Below are 20,128 nucleotides of genomic sequence, written 5' to 3'. Positions count from 1 at the left end.
GTGATGCCTAACACCTTCAGAAGTTTCTGCACTTGTGCTGAGTTGCCATAGCAATATCTGCCCACTGGTGGTGGACTTGCCTCAGAAGTTGCAATAAAAACTTCAGTCAGACTAACATAATGACAGATACATTAGCCTCAGCTACACAAAGAAACTGGAAATTATTTCTGTCACAAATGTAAATGAAGTTTGTGTGCTTCAGATCACAGGTGTGTGTCTCTTTGGGAAGTCCAACACTCTGTTTATTCACTAAATGTAACCATGTAAGTACATGAGGTGGGCTGGAGTATTCAGTATTGGACACAGCATGAGGATCGATTACTTCCCTCATGAACACTCCTCAGGGAGGACCAGTTTTAATACTGTGTTTCTGCAAGACCTTTCCTTTTGCCTCTTTTGGTTTCAAAACCATGCTTTGTTTCATTTCTTCCACTTGCTGCAAGTATTCTTGATATAAACTCATTCCCATTCTTCAGCAATTCAGATATTTGGAGATGATAAAGGAAAGAGAATGTTTGTGGATATGATTTAAAATTATCTTTTTTTGATTTTAAAATGTCTCTGAGTTCTGGATACTTCTGAGTCCTTTACTTCTTCAGAGCCTTTCACATACTTTATGTGCTGAAGTTGCAAGGCTGAGATTTTTCGGACCAGGAAAGCTGATGTAACAACTTTAACCTAGCAATAATTATTAGCCCATCTGTTTTGCTTCACTGGCCTATTGAGACAGACAGAAAATAACCCAAATCACTGTTTCTGCAAAAGATGCTGGAGCCTTTACTTTGGATGCATGTTTCCAGATTTGTTTGATTTAACTCCACAGATTGAAAACTGTTTCCCCTTTAGTATTTGGTTTATTTGTTTAGCTTTCCTGGATTAAAATTCAATTTAGTCAAATAGTTGGATGAAATGATGCTTTCATTTGGTCTCCCTGACAGGGATTTTTCTTCCCTGAAGTAGCAACTGATTGTTTTTCTCAGTATGCTCTGTAACTGTTAGCATTAAGTGCAAACTGACCCACGTTTCTGTCTTGAACCACAGTATTAAAATCTCCATTTAGAAAAGATCACGTTGTCCATTTCCACTCTGCCTTAATTGTCCAAAATTAAATGTGATCAGAGAGGGACCCTTTGAACAGACACAGCTTGGAATGTTAACTGCTTGCTGATGATGTGTTTGCTTAGCAGTTTGCAGGCTATCATTCTGATTAATAAAAAAAATTCACTGTATCTATGGAAACAAAGTGTGGAAAATAGCTTTTACATCTGAGGAATGTTCAAGAAAAATGATTAGGTGGCCTTAAAAATGATAGCAGCTGTCTTCAGAGCCAAACTCAGGGCATTGCTGCTGTAGAAAGGACTGTAGCAATGTGTGACATATAGGATTGTAAGATTTTAACTGCATTCCAATCAAATATTGTTTTAGCAAATTATATTTATGCAAATCATTGCATCTGTTTTATTTTTTCTTGATGCTTTTGTGAATTGCCGTGTCTTAATTGAGATATCCCAAGAGATGATTTAAATAATGTTAGTTATTAATTGATTGCCTCTGGGTTAACTCTACAAAAAATGAAAATTTCAACATGAGGATAATAATCAGTATTTGCACAGAATTTCCAATGCTTTTGCTCTTTTGGAGAACCTTTGTGTGGAATTGTCTTCTTGCCTGGCTTCTTGCTGTGGAGTTAAGGAACCATGAATGTATTCTTTCTTTCTTTCCCATTTTATTTTTCCAACTAAAGGTGCTGTCCAACAAATGACAGTTTTAGGAGTTCTCCTGGCATTAAAAATTCTAGTCTTTAAGATGCCTTTTTCTCTCAACTTCTTGACTCCTAGAAGTCATTTGGTGTGCTCAAAAAGCATTGATAGGTCTTGTGCCTTTGTCACAGCAAACACAGGAAACTTCTGCTCTTTTACTGGCAAATAAGAATGGGTGACTGAGTTTACTCCCCTCTGATCCTACAGATGGACACAGAAGATCATATTATTCCTTGGCTATCAGGCTTCTGTTCACATTACAAATATGTCCTGGAGAATATGAACTTGATCCCATTTGGGTGGAGGTAAAATACAATTTGCCCCAGGAACAAACACAGGCTGCTTTCCAGCCACTGAATGGTGGTTGATCCAAGGGACAGGGTCAGTGCTCCTCTGGGGTAAATCCCTCTGACACACATGGAAAGGAGACATCATGCCCTCAGCTCCTGTTGCAATCCATTGAGTAATTAACTGAGCTGGGAGTCGACTGGAGTAAAAATCCATGTTTCCCAGGAGAATAACTCTGAACGGGGCACTTTTCATAGAAAAAAAAACAAAGGAGCTGAGGCAGCAAGTGGATATTCACTGTTTTATTGAGAACATTCTTCAACCTGTTACTGTGAATTACGAAAATGTCAGAATATTCAAATTTGCTGGTACTATATTAGTATAACATTTTATAATTCATGTCCTTTATTTTATACTGTTTGTACTGTGGAGTTAGGCCAAAGGGCTTGCCTGGTGGTTTGATGAAAGGGCATACTTAAATTGTAAGAGAAGACTCATCTAATTATCTTACCTTGGTCTGCATTAAGCAGGATGCAGATCTGAAATTGTGTCCATCACAGTTTCCAATGGTTTTGGATGAAGGCAATAGAAGAAGCTTTTCAGAATGTGCACTTCATGGCCTAGCTATATCTGGCAGCCTTGGGTGACATGAAATATTAAAAGGGTGGAAGGTTTATTTAGGCTGAGGTGGGAGGGAGCCCAAAGCACAGTGGTAAACCTTGGTATTGAGGGCAGAAGGGAAGAGTTTCTCAATGTTTTTTGAGTTGTTGGTTTTTTGGTTTTTTTTTTTTTTTTGTTTGGTTTTTTTTTTTTCCCAGTAAAACAATGTTGTTCAGAGGCCAGTGAAATCATTTGAGTATGATGCAAGCTGTAAGGAGGTGCAAGAGCAGTGTAGTAGCAGAACCTCTTGTGCTCCTGGTGAAATCAGCCTTTGCTGATGGCAGGAGAGGCTACAGGAGCTCTCCTGCAACCTGTGTCCCTTTTAGACTCAAAAAACTTGGCTTTCATTTAAAACTCCTACTTAGTCTGTTTCAGGGGAAAAGAAGCCTCTTGAAGTAAAATACCTATTGTGAGAGTCAATCTCAGGAGCTTTTGCTTGGATCCGTTTTGTAAACAGAATCTGAATGTTTACATGGAGTTTTGTGGTCCTTAATTTGACCTGGCCTAGACCTGCTTGTAACAGCAGTGGATCAGTTAGTGGGGAACAAAAAGTAGATGAAAAGCAGGAAGAAAAAGAAAATGTGATGTAACTCAGGAAACTAAAAAAGGCATACAAAAATAGACATTCAAGGTATGTCTCAAGATATATTTGAGATGTGTAATATATAAAGATATAATGCAATATAATTGCAACATTAATTGCCAAAGTATAAATGCCTGAACCTTTGAATGTTTTGATATTTTTAGAGGCCCATGTAAGGCATAAAACTTTGGATATTTTAAAACTGTTATTGCAGTGATGGACTATGAATGTTTATTTACTTGAGAAGAAACTGAGCTTAGTTAGGAATCCAAGTGTATCGCAATAGTTCTAGCTGGATGTACACCTTTTCACTTATGTCAAAAGAACTGTTTACACAGATTAAAATATTTGTTCAGTTAAGTATTATTTTAGAATTTATGAGCAGCTGATTTTGGAAAACATTATTGCAGAGGCAGTATGAAGTGATAGAAGATCATCTGCAAAAGTCTTTGTAAAGGGCTACGCAGTGTTTTAACTAGCCATAAGGAACAAAGCGCTCCTTAGCAGATGGTCCAGCTGAGTTTTTCTTGAGAAAGATTTGTTTTGTTTCCTTCCACATCCAGCTATGACGAGAGTTTGCAGGAGTGTTTCCAGATACTCCATGTGAGCTATACAGTGCGTGCAGCTTGGAAAGCCCAATGTCTGCAAATGTGTCTGGATATTCCAGACAATGTTGGATTGGGCTTGCTGTGGGGTTCTCTTGGAGGAACACAGATTGAATTACAATGAATGAGACGGGAACTTCAAAAAACTTGGGACAATCTGAACATAGAGAGTCTTTAGATTTCTAGCACTAGGGATTGAAAAACCCCAGAGAAAGCAAGAAACAAACAACCCCCTCTGCACCCCCAAAAAAATTCTCCCACACCCAAGAAACTGAAAAACAGCAACAAAATCTGCTCCAGATGTTATGCATACCAGATAGCTGCAAAAATGCCTTTTCTGGTTGTTTTGGCATCCTGATTTCCCTCTCCCTCTTTAAGAAACTTGCCAAGGAAGGGATAAAAACATTAAATATTACACCAGCAAACCTATGATGGGACACATGCTTCATCTTTGCTTACTGAAGGGAAGTCTCCGGCATGGGGGAACTAAACTAGGCAAGGCCATACAGGCAGTGCATGACAAAAATAAATCCTCCTCCAGATTATCAGGTTGGTGTGCTTAGGGTGACACTTAATTCCACTGTGCCCATTATCAAATACAATTCTCTGAGAAAATTTTGTCACTGGTAATATGTAAAAATTAAAAGATGAATTATTTCAGGTGTCTCTTTAAAAAACTCATAGTAAGTTAATTGTATTTCTGTAACAAATTGTTTTCAGAGACCAGAGTATTATTTAGGTTCTAAGAAAAGTTACATCCTCAGTATACAAATAAAATCAACTGCACATAAAATGGTACTTTTTTCTTTTAAATCTAGCAGATATGATCAATTTACTGACTGTAATCTAATATAACATCCTAATATCAATATAATCCTTTCAGAAAAATGAATCACAGCAATTTCTAGTTCAGGTCTCTATATCAGGGAGTATGAAGGAAATTTTATAAAAAATAGTTGGAACATATTTTTAGGATATTACATCTATTCAGCAAATTATTTCAAAAACTCCTGTGTGTATGAATTTTCATCTGAATTAGAATAGTTTATAAATATACAGTTAACGTGATACTGAATTTTCATCTGCCAAAGCTATACTTTAAGATGCCTTTTATAAAAAAAAAGGCAGTTTGCTCTTCTTAGCTCTTACTCAGTGTTGCTCCAAGTGTAAAGTCACCTTGATTAGAACCTTCAGTATATTTCCTATATTCATGTAATTCGTAACAAACTATATGATGGGACATGTTATATCATTAATACCTGTGAAGCTAATAAATCCAATTTGTTGTTTGGAAAAGAGAACACTCCAATTCTTTCATAAAGCATGTTTTTGTCAGTGGAAGATAGACACAGAAATATCAGGATAGTTAAAGGAAGAATGGTTAAACTTGTAGTGTTATTTGCATGACTGATGTCCGTGGAGACAAATGGTTACAAAATCAGTTTTCTTACAAAATCACTTGACTTGAATATTATAATAAAGTTATTAGGAATAAAGAGGGGTACTATTTCGTGTTCTGTCAAGTAGATAGAGGGATTATTTTAAATTTTTGTGACAGGCTTAACATTCACACAGTTGTTCTTATGCCCAGTTTCTGAGTGCCAGAGTGAATTCTTAGTGAAGTATGTGTGGCTTGTGTGGATATGTGATAGAATAAATAATCTGAAATAAATAGATTTTCTCATTGTATACAGTACATCACAATTAAAAATGTACTTAATAATAATGGTCTTGGGCAGAACATGCCTTTGTGTACAATTTAACAAAACCCAGAAAAATTATATTTTTGCAGATTACAAGTAGTTTTGGGATGATTGAGTCCAAGCAATTTCTAACAAGGGCTTGGGGTTTGTATTTACAGAAGTCAGGAGCTGGACTTGGTCATCCTTGTGGGCCCCTTCCAGCTCAGAAACTCATAGGATTCCAAGGCTACATCTTGCACCAATTTAAATAAATAGGTGATCATGCAGAGAACAATGCACAATTAAACCTTGAAACATTAGGGCCCCATTATGTCCATGTCCTTTTAAATGCTACATTTTGGGTTGTGTAATACAGGGAGTGCTCTGCAGCTAACTGACAGAGAATATGGAGTATACAAATGACTTTAATATAGGATATGTTTTATTATTTGTGCTACCTTGTTTAAGTTTTGCTCTCTGCAGCTGTTTATTATTTTAGACTTTATTTCCTTTGTCAGAGTGCCTTTCTTGAACAGTATTAAAATGTTGCCAAGTTACTTTTGCTTGTCAACAAAGTATCTAATGGTTTGTTAGGAAGAGTAGTTAATCTTAGCTTTGCTTTGCAGTTAGATTTTTATGGCAGGGACAGGGTGTTAGTTTAAATCACATTTCAGTGTACTATGTACAAAGAAAATAGCACATGGGTGGTTTCTTGTCCCTGTCTGTCATTTCTTACAGAATTGTATCATCACTGAGTGATCACTTAGCATCAGTTTGTTCCCTTTGAAATTGTCAAATGAGTATTAAATGTCTCCTTTCATTAAACCTGAACAGTGTTGTGTTGACTACTCAGAAGGACATCCCAACTTTTGTGTGCTGGTATTGGTGAGTTCCTGTATATCCTTAGCTGGAACTGCTGTCAATTCTTTTAGGATTTTGGTCTGCGCATTCATTGAACTTCCATGCTGTCTTTAAAGGAAAAAAAAGCCTTCTGGAATTTTATCCCCTGGAATTTACTTCATTTAAAAGCTACTTATTTTAAGACAAAACGAACAGTGTGCCAACACGTTGATTATTAAATAGTCTGCTCTGCAATAAAGTGTGAGCAAATGTTATTCCCATCTGTGGTCTTCACTGAAGACTAAATAAGGGACAACTTACATCCATTTTAAATATGATGCATCTGATGTTGCAAAGGCTGAGTTTATGGAACTTTTTTATTGCACCATTAGTATTTGGAAAACATGGAGACTGTATTGAATTATGTAAATGAAACTGCAGATAAGGAAAGTTGACAACTGTGGAGTAAAATAAACTTGAATATCAGCATCCCATTGCTATGCTAAAATGTATTTCATTTAATAGCTTTAAATCTCAAAGGCTGTCTTTGGATAAAGGTACACTGAATATATTCCATACTTTACTGTAATTTTGTTCCAAGGATTCTTCTCCTGTGTTCCTTTCCATTTTTAAATTCTATGTGACAAAAAGATGATCTATTTATTTATAAATAGAAAAACAAAAAAGTAGAAGTATAGGGTCTAATTTTAAAGGCTCTCAGAAGCATAAAGCATCTTCAGCGATACCTAAAATCAGTGAGATTTTATTAGTAATTCCCAGAATCAAAGATTAAGCTAAGCGTCCAGAATGCTATGATTTGTACTAACATAAAATGTTTGGGTTTTATATAGGAATTTTAAGAAGCAGAATGTATATGCTGCATTTTCCATATAACAAAATTTGAAGAAATACTTTTTGTTCTATGCCAACTGAAGAAACTCCCAAGTTAGCTTCAGGGTCACTCTGCCTCACCTTGAACTGGGACCACATCTATGGTATTCATTATTTGCTTTTCTAAGCTTCAGTTTGTAATTCATGAGTGTTTCCAACATGAAACACTTTCATCAGCTGATAAAAAATCTGAAATATATTTTCTCAAATTTATTCTCCTGTTTGCACTTTTTGTTCAGAAAAAGGATTCTTGGCTCAGAACCAAATAACTAGTTTTTATATAATTAAATCCTAAGTGCACTTATGTAAGAAGGACAAAAATCAAATCAGTGGGAGGATAAAATGCAAAGATCTAATTTCTTTGAGGTTTCAGTTTGTAAGTTCAGCATTATTCTTGATGTTCTTGCTTTTAGAAAATGCCCACTTTGATTACAAACTCATTATTTAGAGAGTACAAGTTCTTCATAGGAAAGTTCTTTTTAGACTTAAACTCTATGGGGGTTTTTTGATTTTGAAAACAGGGTTTTTTTTTTTTCCTTTTCGAAGACAGTTTTTTGGGTAAAATAATATCTGTGTTTGTGTGATCAGAGTGATGAATGTTTTGGTTTTGTCTCCTGTTGTTTGTTTACTTTGTCATTGCCAGTTTATTTTTGCTTTGTTTCTTTTCAATTGGAGCCTCCAAGCATCTCTGTAAGCTTTTTGTAGCATCCTTTGGGATGCCATTGGCTTACAGTGATTTTTGGATTATGTCTACTTTTACTTATGCCCAATTTGCAGCAAGCATATTGAACATAAACCTTACAGGTCTTTTTTTCCCTTTCAGTTTTAGTGCATTAGAAAAGATCTTTTTAAGCTGCTATCTTCATCTGAGTGGCAGAAGTCTTGTACACAAAATAAAACAAAAAGCTGCTTTGGAAAATGCATAGAGATTGAGAAACTTGAGGTACTACATACTTTTACATTTTTTTAGCAAAAATATTCAGTTTAGTCCCCCAGATACTTGCTATTAAAAGCATGTAGAGAATAGGGAGAATCAGAAATTCTGGACTAAATGGATTCCACAGAACAAAATACTTGTTTGCTTTATAAAAAGGTCACATTTGTTTGAAACTTAGAGCAGTGCCAAGCGTAATTTTATTGGTATAGCCCTTGGTGCCTTGGCCTGGTGTTAGGTTATTTTATAGGGCATAGAGTGAAAGTTGGTCTTCATTTCTTCTGCATAATTTTGTGCCAGAAACATAGCCCTTTTATCACATGCTGAAATCTATTACTTTTTCCTCAGCTTAATATAGATTGTGATACCAAGTATTTTACATCCGTAAAGATTCAGGCTGAATGAGAAACTTTCACCTACAATGGCTGATACAAAAATGTGTTAGAAAAGGTTTTAAAAGGATGTACTTATGCTAGCTTCCTGTCCTGACCTGTGCCTCACCAGATGCACAAAAACCAGTGAATTACAAATAGGCTGAGGTTATCCCTAATAGCCTTTCTTGACTTCTCCCTTTATGGGCTAGCACTGGTCCCCTGTGTGCTGCACCTGCCTCTCCTCCCATCAGCAAATGCTGCTCTATGAGCCTCCAGAAACCCCCACCGGGCAAACCCTTAAAGGGTGGGACCTGTCATCGTTTCAAATCCTTATAACTCCAAATCCAAGACTTTTAAAGGAGATCGATTACTTCATGTCTGACGTCTAAAAAAGTATGATGTTTTGATGTCTAGTAAATGTTTGTTGTCTAAAAAAGTAAATGTTTGATGTCTAAAAAAGTGATTTGGGAGATGACTTTCTGGTGTTCATTTGCATTCAGTGAAGACTATAGCCTGCTTTATAAAACAGTTCTGACCGAGCAGATCAGGCTTGTTTTTGAAACTTGGTCTCAGTTATCTTCCTAAATCTCACAATTTCCTCAGGAAATCTTAAACTGTGTGTGTTTTATCTTCTTTTTATTCTCCTTCTTTTAAGAAATATCCTCCTCCCCCTAAAAAATCCAAACAACCAAAGACAGCACCTCAACCAAAATGCAACCAACAAACCCACCGAATACGAGGAAAACAAACCCCCACTCTCGTTATTAGGGCTTTTGGTCAGGTAATGTGGAATAAAAAATGTATCAAGATTGAAGATCCAGATTGAGGAATTTGGTGTAATGTGGGAAGAATTGCTTTTATCTGGTAGTAATTGTATAGGGCAATGTTGGGAGATTATGTTGATTCTGTTAAGACAAGAAAAAGGTGTTTACCTTCTCCGTACTCAGTGTAACTATGTTCAATGACCTTGTTAACACAGGGCATATTCATAGTCCACAAAGGGATTGCATGTATCTGTTTTTGTGTCTTTCAGATGTTTCCTTCTAAAATACCATATTGTAGTATACAGTCAGCTGTGGTGTTCTTACACGCAGAAATTTAATTTAAAGGTAGTCATTGATTGTAAAACTAAGGAAACACATGTAAGCAGGTTTTTCACTGATGAGCTCTCTTTTTTTTCACTGATCAGCTTGAAGGCTGTGGGTGTGTTGAAGAACCCGATGCTCCAAGAGAATTAACGAAGTTTGGGGTTTTTTTGCATGATCTCCAAGCTTCTAGTCTAAGGAGTAGGAAAGAATTTCCAAGCATTCCTGGAAATGGATTTTATCTTTAAAGTTTTATTTTGGGGTGTAGTTATTTGTTTAGCTATTATTCCTATGAAGGAAGAAGTTGAGAAATTGAGAAGGGAGTGGAGAAGGGTTTTATTATGTGCTTGGCACTTTTATGGCATATTTTTAAATGCTGTAGTTAAAAAAAAAAAAAGAAAATAATAGAGCATGTATATGTTTCATTACAAGTGAAAAGTATTTACCCTTTCAGATACTTACAAGTAGATATCATAGGAACTATACAAATGCATACTAACGAGGATTAATGAGCTGTTATCTAAGTTAGTATTTAATTGATTTGGCTAAATATCAGTCTGTATGAAGAAATGCAATTTTTTTCATGCAAGTAATGGTTTCTGCATATGCAAATATATGTGATTGGAACTATGTCAATCCCCAGTAAATTCCAGCGTGGTCTTTTGTGAGATTGTAGAAGCCTCTGCCAAGTGTACTTTCAGATAATTTTTCTGAGTGAATTTGGAACCTAAGATTACCCAAGAAAGCTTCAACTCATGCAATTTCCTGCCAATTTTATGAAGTCAGTAGCAGAGATAAACTAATTCCACTTTGATATCTATCATAAAAAGTAGCAGAATACTTTTTATATAATAATACTTACTTTGGAGGCAGATTTTTTGGGTACAAAGTTATATATTGATGTGATCAAAGTAATGAATCTTCATTTTACAGTTGTCACAAATTTAAAATGTTGCTAAATGTCATGGCAGTAGGCCTTGGCAGAGAATTTCCTCAGCTTGGATTTTCTTTCTCTATTTCTCTGCCTTGCTTATCATGTCATACATCTCTCTTCAGTAGTAAGTACGCTTTCACCTCAGCAATATATCAGAGGTCATAAAATTTTGACACAAAGCAGGTGTCTGTCTAAAAGAAAAAGAAAAAAGGCCTTGTAAAGAACTTTGAACTCTCTGCTGATACTACTTGGAAGGGGACAAGCCATGCTCATAGTAAGCAACATCCAATAGAATGTTGTCCCAAGCCAATTTAAGATATATTTTGTCTAACCTTAAAGCTGTTTACAAAAACCATATTTGGTTAAGTTACTTTTTATTGTTGTCAGTAGATAAGTTCAGTCAGATGGGTCAGAATCTGCAGAAGGCATTACTTTTACTAAAGCTTCATCAAAATTAAATTTGGAGTTTGAATCAATGCCCAGGAATGATGTCAGCTATAGCAGATTAAATTTGCTAACGTCTCTTCATTTTAATTGTGTTTTTAAAACAAAGCAGATAATTCTTCCAGGCTTTTGCCTTTTAATGTTTTCAGCCTTTGTTTTGGCTGAATATTTTGGGTTATTGAATATTAAATTTTAAATCTATTTTGCAGTGCCTCTGCAAACAAAAACATCGATTTAGTAGACACATTTCAACAATAATTTGTAAGTAGTAAAATATTAAATATTTTATCAGTTTTTTGCATACTGTCATAGTTGTTGTTTTATGTTGTGGAGGAATGAGTAGAGGGAAAGGGAGAGAAATAATTACTGATGTGCAGTATTGTCTGTTACTTATCCTGAAAAATCAAACACACAAAAGAGTTCTTTAAATCCTATAATATTAAAAACAGTATGTAACCTGTAGGAAAATAGTTAAATAATTCAATTTTCTGTCTCTGATAGTACTGTGTATTATTTTATATTATTGTAACAAGATAATTTTGCTTTTGTTCTATCCAGTGATATGCTTATGGTCTGACTACAGCCTGAGAATTGCAAGCCTTTTTATTTGTATCCTAAGTCACATTAATAAGAATTGGAATTATTTTTATACTTAATCTGCTAAAAATCTTAATAACATAATTAAATCAATTGCATCCTGCAGCAATGAATTCTGCAGGTAAATTGTTTCCAGCAGCAGGATACAGACAATACAATGTGAAGTGTTCAAATTTCAAGTAATTGGAAATGAAAAGTCCTAATTTACTGGAGTAAGCTTTCTCCGCAGTGGCAATACGTTGCTGTATGTTAGAATCCTAGAGCCCCATTTTTAACTGCAAGGGAGCTCTGGGGATCTTGTAGTCAGACATGATAAAGGTACTTGGGGATGTGTCCAGCTGAGCCTTGAACACTCACAGAATGGCAATTCCACAGCCCCAGTACTTAATTGCTCATAATGAAAGTTCTTTACAAAATATTGTATTTTCCAGTGGTGAATTCTTCGCCTAAATTCTGGAATTTCTCATGTTTCTACTTGCCTATTACCTCTTGTCTTATAAATGTGCACCTTCGAGGATTATCTGCCTCCATCTCATCTCTATCCTCTGACTAGGTGCCCATAGCTGTAGCTGGGGAGCAGTAAGGACTCCCCTGAGCCTCCTCTACTATGGGCTCTCCAGTTCCCTCAGTATTTCATAGATGAGAACCGCCTCACAAGGACCTTCTCTAGCTCCTTCAGCACCTTTGGATGACTCCAACCTCATGGATTCGCTTATGTCCAAGTTAGTTAAGGATTCCTTCCCTTCATCTCTCTACAGAAGTACTGCTTCACTCCCACAGTTTGTGCTAGAAGGCTTAGGGGCTTGGAAACCCTCAGGACAAGCCATTACATGGAAAAGTGAAGTGCTCTTTTCTATTATTTTTAAATGCCTTCCACAGAAGGTACTTGGGAATATTTACCATCCCTTCTTTTCCTCTTTTCCAGATCATATCTTTACCTCTGTGTGCACTTTTCTTTCACTGGTGCTAGTAACCATCCCAATACTATGAGAATTTCTTGGGCGAGACCAGTCAGAAGGGCAAGGGGAATAAGCTGCCATTCTTGCAGAAACCCTGGTTGTCTAGGTTCTACGTGTGTAGCTTTAGTCTCTTTTTTCTGTGGGATATTAGCAGGTGAGGATTCACTGGTGTATAATGCTGAAATAAGGAAGTACAAAGGCGGCCTTTATCTTATGGTTGCATCCTTCTCTCTCCAGGCTTTCCATTATGAAAAGGTCTTTATGTGAGCTGAGCTATTATTTTGTAAAAAAATTAGACATAATGGTGCTTTCTGGTGTGAAAAATATCAAGCAGTATGTTGCTGATGCCAGAAAAATGTTTGATGGATTTCCTAATATAATTAATCTTTGATCTCAGAAGTGGTACATGAATACGGTTTCACTCTCTTAGAAAAGCAGAAACAATGTTGGTCTGACATCTAAAGACAAGTATATGATGAAATCTTTGACTTGTTCTGTTCTTATACTTGCACTGCTACTTTTTTGTCTTGTGTACTTGTCATAGCACTTGGAGAACCTATATTTCTTCTTGCTTATCTATTTTTCTTCTGTTTGCCTCATGGTTTAATATAACTTCCCACACCAACAGGCTAGTTATGAAATTCAGAACATCAGGTACAAAGTTCTCAGATAACTTCTAGCTGCTTTTTTATACAAGGTGAGTATATGTTAAAACTGTCTTAGAAATTATCTTATCCCCGACTGCTCAATTTTTCTGGTCTTTGTTATCAAGACTTCCAAGAGACAGGGAAAGTGATATTAAAAAGTGTTCCTGTGTACATAAAAATTGTGTAAACCTCTGCTAATTTTAGCAACTCTCTTGAGCAATCAGCCTCTCTAGCCCCAAAAGCTCTTTTTTCTTCAGAACTCATTAGTCATATAACTTGGTCAAGCTTTAACTGGTTTGGAAAGATGCCATAGCATAGCAAAGTTCATGGTGAGGAAATTTTACTTTGAACACACCATTTGCACAGCACTTGGGCAAGATTTTAGCACTGGACATCTGCAGAGGGGATGTTTCTTTCCCTGCTCTAATTTGTTCTCTGCTGCAGTTTACATTTTGACCCCAGAGGTGGTCTCTCTTTCCCTGAGAGCGAGTTGGCACTATAACGTTTTACTTCTGTGTTCTCTTCTGTGAATGGAAAGCAGGGTTTGTGGAGAACTCCTTTACTGGCCAGATGAATGGGAGAAGGAATAACACTTTACCCAACTGGGAGGTGCTGGAAAACATGGCTGCTCAGGGTCCTGTGTCACCAAACAGAGCCATGTCAGATACCTGCCTTTTGAAATGCCATGAGGACTCGTAAACTGCTTGCAGCTGTCCCAGTGACAGCCTCACTCCTCAGCTAGGTAATTTTAAAATACCCGTACTGTTGACAGAAAAGGATCACTTTGTAATTTGAGAGGTTTAGACTTCCTCCTAAAAGTCCCCTAAGCCAGTAATTTTTTTTCATGAAACTACATTGTTTAGCTTCAGTTACATTCACTAGTATACTTCTATCTTCACAGAATGCAATTCAGACTTTTTGAAAATATCTAATACTTTTGCAAAATTATTTTCTCCATGAAATGCAATCTTTCACTAAAAAGTTTGTTGTACGACTATAGGAAAGCATAATTTCTAAAATTCTATGAATAATGCAGCAATGATTCAGACAGTTTTTGAACTCTGTAATGGCTGATCAGTGTTTAGGAATAGATCTATCTTATAATACTGCAATGATAAGCAGATTTCAGTTTAAGATAGGCCACAGGGACCAATCAAAGTTTTCCAAGTTTGAGGACCAATATGTAGTATGTAATTTAGGTGCTGGGAAGGTTTTTGGTATGCAAAATGAAAAAAAAAATCATGCTGCCAGTTTTCTCTATCAGTTTACTGCTCCACTCTATGTTTAAGGTGTTTAAAAGCCAAAACATGGAAAACATCTTGCTGAAATTAAGGTTAAAATTCAGAATATGTTAAAGGGTGTTTTCAGCTGCCCTTAGGTTTCAGATTCTGTAGCAATTCCCTGAAGCCCGGAGATTTGAACAGACTAATTCTGAATCAGGTATTATTGTGCATATCCACACTACAGAACTGCACCAAAAGTCCAGGCAATATTTGGGGTTATGATGTGGCTTTGTCTCAAATAGAGTGAGACTCTCTGCCATTCTGCCCTGAAAGCTCAGATCTGCAATTAAAGTTTTGAAGGAATTCTGTGTGGGGTGGGATAATTTGATTCCACCTCTTTGGGACAGCGGAAAGTTTCTGTACAGTAAAAATAGCTATAGTCAGGGTAGCTTCCCAAGTTTATCTCTTTGAGATGAAGAGACCTTTTTTCTCTGCTGGCATCTGCTGTTATAATATTTTATAAATATAAAGAAACATTTTCTTGTTCCTGTGGTCCTTGTATCAGTAGTGTTCAGCAAAAGGAAATTATTTTCTTGTTTTCTTTGTGGAGTGGCTTAAAATGATTGCTTGAAAAATCTTTTAGTCAATGATTAGCTCAAATGACTCCATGTTGTTCTATATCTACACATCTTTCCAGCATGGATTACTTATTTTCTTTATAGCTGGTGTAGTTCAGTGGGATAAACTGGCAAATGCTTTGTCATATCTAGATGTAGCATTTTCTACTGTTTGTTATTCAATATTCTTTCTTTCTTTCTCTAGTTACATGCAAATACCAATAACTTGGCAGTTAGGGTTTTTGACAATTAACCACAGCTTTTGTGTTCAAATGACTTTTTTACCTTACTACTACCTCTTCTGTACATGATTAGCAAAAATATAACACCTCCTAGAGGATTAATTGAATACATCCAAATTGTGATGAAATAGGCAATGGGCTCTGATAAAAGGAGCCAAACTAGTTTGAAACATCTGTATTTATTCTACAGCTGTTTTTTCTTCACTATGGGGGCAGTCTTGCCTTTCTGACATTATTAGGTATCAATCTCATGTTATTATGAAGTACATCATCATCCTTGTGATTGTGGCAATTTCAGTCCCTCTTATTTCAATGCTGATGGCAGTTCTATATCAGTCTCCTCTCTTTGCAAAAGTTAGCATATTATTTTTGTAGCTAAGTTGTTTCCTAAGGAGTTCTTAAAAGCTACTGTTTGTTTCATGAATGCTACTCCTCAAATTCAATTGATGCTTTTCAATACCAGCCAATTCATTCCAAATAAAGAAATTAAAAGTCACTAAGCCTAAAAAAATCTTTAATCTCTATTTTCTTCAGTTTTGCTGATTGCCCTCTGACACTGTGTGAGCTATGTCCAATTGCTGTTTTCAGAAAATGTAGTCCAATTGTCATGGCTCTCTAAGGTAATCTTTTCTTTCCTGAAGTACTGCAATTAAATACTAAAAAGTTATAAAAGAGTCTCTTTCAAAGGGAAGTAAGACTGAAGAAAATCTCAAAACTGTTTTGTACCTACCATTCTTTGCTTGTTCTACATCTGTTTTTTCCCCTGTGTGTGAAACAGTTATCTTTTCGCTCAAATTACCAGTATATTTCTGCTGACCAGTTTAAACATACCTGGAGAAAGATGTAGATGCCACCTGAGCAACTGTCTTATAAAGCAGGTCAAGATGTTTAGTCACCCTGCCTCGAACCACTTCTCTTTCATTTCATTCACTTGTATGCAATACACTTTCTACTGAACATTTGGTTTCTTGATTGACTGCTGTCTGTTCTCAAACTTCGGTTCTAAAGCCTCTTTCCAGGTCCAGCTTCTCAAGACACACTCTGTTTATCTCATTCTGTTTTTTCTGCTTAGGGTGCAGTAACAAGTTTACATCTGCAGTTCTTTTTGTTCAGATTATCCATAACACATCTCTCATGTATTACGTATCTTGGCAATTACTCATTTTTTGCTATCTCTCAATCTTCTTGAATTTGTCATATTGTTTGTTTCACTGAATTAAGTGAATGATTCTAGGATTCTAAATTGAGTGTAAGTTAATGTTCAAAGTAAACTTAAAGATAGATGTGCCTAACAGGGTGCCTGAACATCTAAATTCTGTAGACTGCAGCGAGGTCCAGCGTGGGTGCAGATTTCAGACATGTCCCTTGATAAACCCAACTTTACCTGGCCCTGAATTGGTCTGTGAACACCCACACAGTTGTGACAGGCCCTTGGTGCTGGTTGCTTCTAGTAAGGGGCAGTATTGAACAATCAAATGTGATAAGGTCTAAATGTGTCATAGGTGGACTTGCAGATATATATCTATTTGTGCCCTGAGCTTTTTAGCTAATTTGCTTGCAAGCCTTCATGGGTATTTGTTTTCATTTTTGATTGCATAAAAGCTTTGATAAATCTGACACCATGTTAATTACTAATATGATAGGATGTGCACATAGAAAACAAATAGAAGATTCTTTTTCTCCTTGCTAAACCTAAAGTTGGTACTTGAAGGACACATAAATTTATATACACATCTTAGTAATTATTTAAACAAGTCTGAAATACAGTAAATCAGATATAGCAAAAAATACTAAAGGAAAAAGAAATGGGAAAATGTTCCCGGTTTGGCCTCCTTATATAGGTCATGTAAGTAAGCACTGTTAATATATCAAACCCAGCTCTTTTGCCTACTTAATTGAGTCAATGCCAATACACTGTGTAGACCATATGCATAACTTTATAGAGTTGCTATTCCTCAATTATGTAAGTGTACTAATTTTGTTAATATATTCTGTGGAGAATCCAATAGTCCAAGATTACTGTAACATCAATATTTTTCCATCGACAGATTGCTGGAGACCAATGTATTTAAAGAAAGTCCATGAACTTTAATAAGACCAAATATTTCATCTTCCTCCGCTGCGCTTCCTATTGATTAATAATTCAGATATTTGAACATTGCAAGCAAGCTGGAAACTCTGCTTGTGTGAAAGAGGATTGCATATCACAAATAAAAATATAATAGACAATGGAGAGGGCAAAAGGAGAACACTGACTAGCAAACCATTCCTTTTCTGCAAGGGTGGGATTTGAGTGATGTGATTTCTCTGCTCTTAGGTTCTGTTCACAAAGCACATGTAGCGCTCAAGTCCACTGGCAGGCAGTTCTTCAGTGGTTTAACTCTGTTATTTACAGAGCTGTTGAACCCTGTCTTACACAGCAAATAAATGCAATGCTTTACCTGCTTAAAATTGAATGTGTATTAGAGCTTGGCAGAGCAGGGCCATGACATACAGCATGCAAATTTAATACCTGCTGTCACTAATTACAATAAATCATCTTATCTTTTTGAGGACTTGTTTTGTTTTGGTTTTTTTTCCTTTTGTTTTCAGATTTCTTAATTGGTTCACAGCTCTCTTGTGGCTCCACCACAGGGAGGTTTGTGTTGTCATGTTTGGAAGCATGGGTATTAGTTTGACAAGTCACCCTGCAGGTCTCTTGATAGTTTCTTATTTTCCATGTGTCATGAATTAGATGTTTTGAAGATTAATTTCAAACAAAACAGCATATTTAATTTCCCTTCAGGAGCAGAGAAGGTCTTTAAAATAAAGCTCTTATTCTCCTCATCAAAACCTGCATGATCCCTTTCCTCTTCTTACAGCTAATTAACTGGTGGAGCTGCAGGGTTTTCCCAGTTTCAAGGTAAGTTGTTTTCATTGCAGCTGTGTGATTTTAGCTTAAATGTAGAGATCTATCAGTAGTCAGTATTGAAAAGACAATCTGATTTCTTTACTGGTGCATATATTTTAAAATTATTTCTTTGCAGTGATATTACTACTGGAGTGAATTACATCTAGATGAAAGAAAAAGATCTTAGTTTAAATTTTCATTAAGTGTAGCTTCTTATCTGAGGATTATGTGTCACTGAGAGAGTTTTCTTGTCACCATAATTAAGGATGAAGAAATTAATTCCTTCTGTTTTAATGTATCTCCATATTGACTAATAGAAGTGTGTGTTGACTTTAGTATGGAAATTTTAAGCTGAAATAGAAAAATAACGGAAAAACTGTGGACAAAGTGCAGAAAAGGTTTTTTTTTTAGGAGGAAGATGGACTGTAATAACAACTTGCTGGGACTGTAGCACAAATGATGAGTTAGGTAGGGCAAGAACAGAAAACTGGTTCAAGAACAGGAAGTGGAAAGAAGAAAACTGAAGGATAATTTTTCATTTCAGATACTAGCCCTCTTGATTGGCCTTGTTTTCTAAAGTAGCTGCTCACAGTTTAGTGTTCTGTATCTTCTTTTGACCTGCTTGTGCTGCAGGGGCAGAAGTCGGTGTGTCTGGGCAGGCCGGGCTGGCTGTAGCTGCTGTGCTGGCGCCATGGCTCCGTACGTTGCGTGGCGTGGCTGCTCCGTGCCAGCAGCGTGCTCCTGGCCCTGGGCCCTGCGTCACCGCTTGCAGCAGGAGCTGGGAAGGCACTGCCTTGGCCCTCTCATGCTCAGCCTCGTGTGCCCTGCGCTGAGCCAGAAGAAGGATATAGGCTCAGCTACTTCATTCTCTGAGCCTTAGGCTCTCTGAGCCTTCACAGAAGCTCATGGGAGGAAGGTCTCTCCTTTCCCAGTGTTTCCACAAGGCCTTTTTGCCCATGTTTTCCAGATAACTCAGAAGTTGCTCTTTTGTTTTAGATTATTTGTTTCTGTCTCCCTAGGGAACTACAGGACACATTCTGGCAAGTTTCTTGGCTTTCAAATGCCTTATCTATGTGGTTTTTTGTTTCCTGCTCTTTCTTTCATTTTCAGAGATGCCTTTTCAATTTCATCCTTTAGTGTCTTCTCTGGTGGTTTGCTCTGTTAATTCTTAGGACAAACCTTTGGAGCAGAGGCTTGCTGTGTTTGTCTTTTGCTTAAGCCATGCTGGGTGCTTCTGCTGTTGGAATTTCTGTTGTTGTAATGGCAGGGTCCTTCAAGGAGCAGAGGTTTGACAGTTTTCCTTTGTGGAGTTCTGGTGCCATTAGCAGGTGTATCTCCACTTACAGGGATACTGTTTGGGCAGTTTGCCTCTTCCTTACTGGAGGATATTGCCCGCTCATTATAGTTTTCTTCAGTAAATCAAAGCAATAAATCTTCAACTACTGAATTCCTTCTGAGGGAGAGAGAACAGTTTGCAAACACCACTTGTTTTTTCCTTGTAGAATTGGACAACAAGAGCTGGAAATACATTTTGAGGCCCTTAAAATTCCACACTGTCCCTGGAGGTTTATGTGGTTTCTATAAATACTTTATTTCTTTGCTTATTTTTTCGGATATTTGGCAGTTAAAAGGCATGGAAGAGCCCATATTAGTGTGAGATGTTCTTATTAATTGTTCCATGGAAGGATATTTATGGTCTTTCTTACAAACTTTGGTTGGACTCCATGCAAAACATGAGTGGAAACTTTGGAAGGTTTTAAGTTGTTCAAAAGTGCTACTGCTGCATTTGACCAAGTAAATGCCTTACAGTTGTTGAAAATACATATTTTTATTTCTTCATTTTTGTCTTAATGTTTTTTTTGTCTTAATTGTG

General features: G+C 36.6%; 1 protein-coding gene across 2 annotated transcripts in view; it reads left to right on the top strand.

Moving 5' to 3' along the window:
- Positions 1 to 18,187: 18,187 nt before the first annotated feature.
- The window catches only part of PDE1A (phosphodiesterase 1A), a 148,416-nt gene continuing 146,475 nt past the window's right edge, over positions 18,188 to 20,128 (top strand). For both annotated transcript variants that reach the window (XM_038141803.1, XM_038141796.1), the window contains exon 1: positions 18,188 to 18,267. In XM_038141803.1, coding sequence (XP_037997731.1) covers positions 18,203 to 18,267 — 65 coding nt within the window. In that variant the 5' untranslated portion in view covers positions 18,188 to 18,202. The remainder of the gene's footprint in view (positions 18,268 to 20,128) is intronic.

Source organism: Motacilla alba, chromosome 7, assembly GCF_015832195.1.
Source record: "Motacilla alba alba isolate MOTALB_02 chromosome 7, Motacilla_alba_V1.0_pri, whole genome shotgun sequence".
Lineage (NCBI taxonomy): Eukaryota > Metazoa > Chordata > Aves > Passeriformes > Motacillidae > Motacilla > Motacilla alba.
This window is presented reverse-complemented; position numbering and strand designations above follow the sequence as displayed.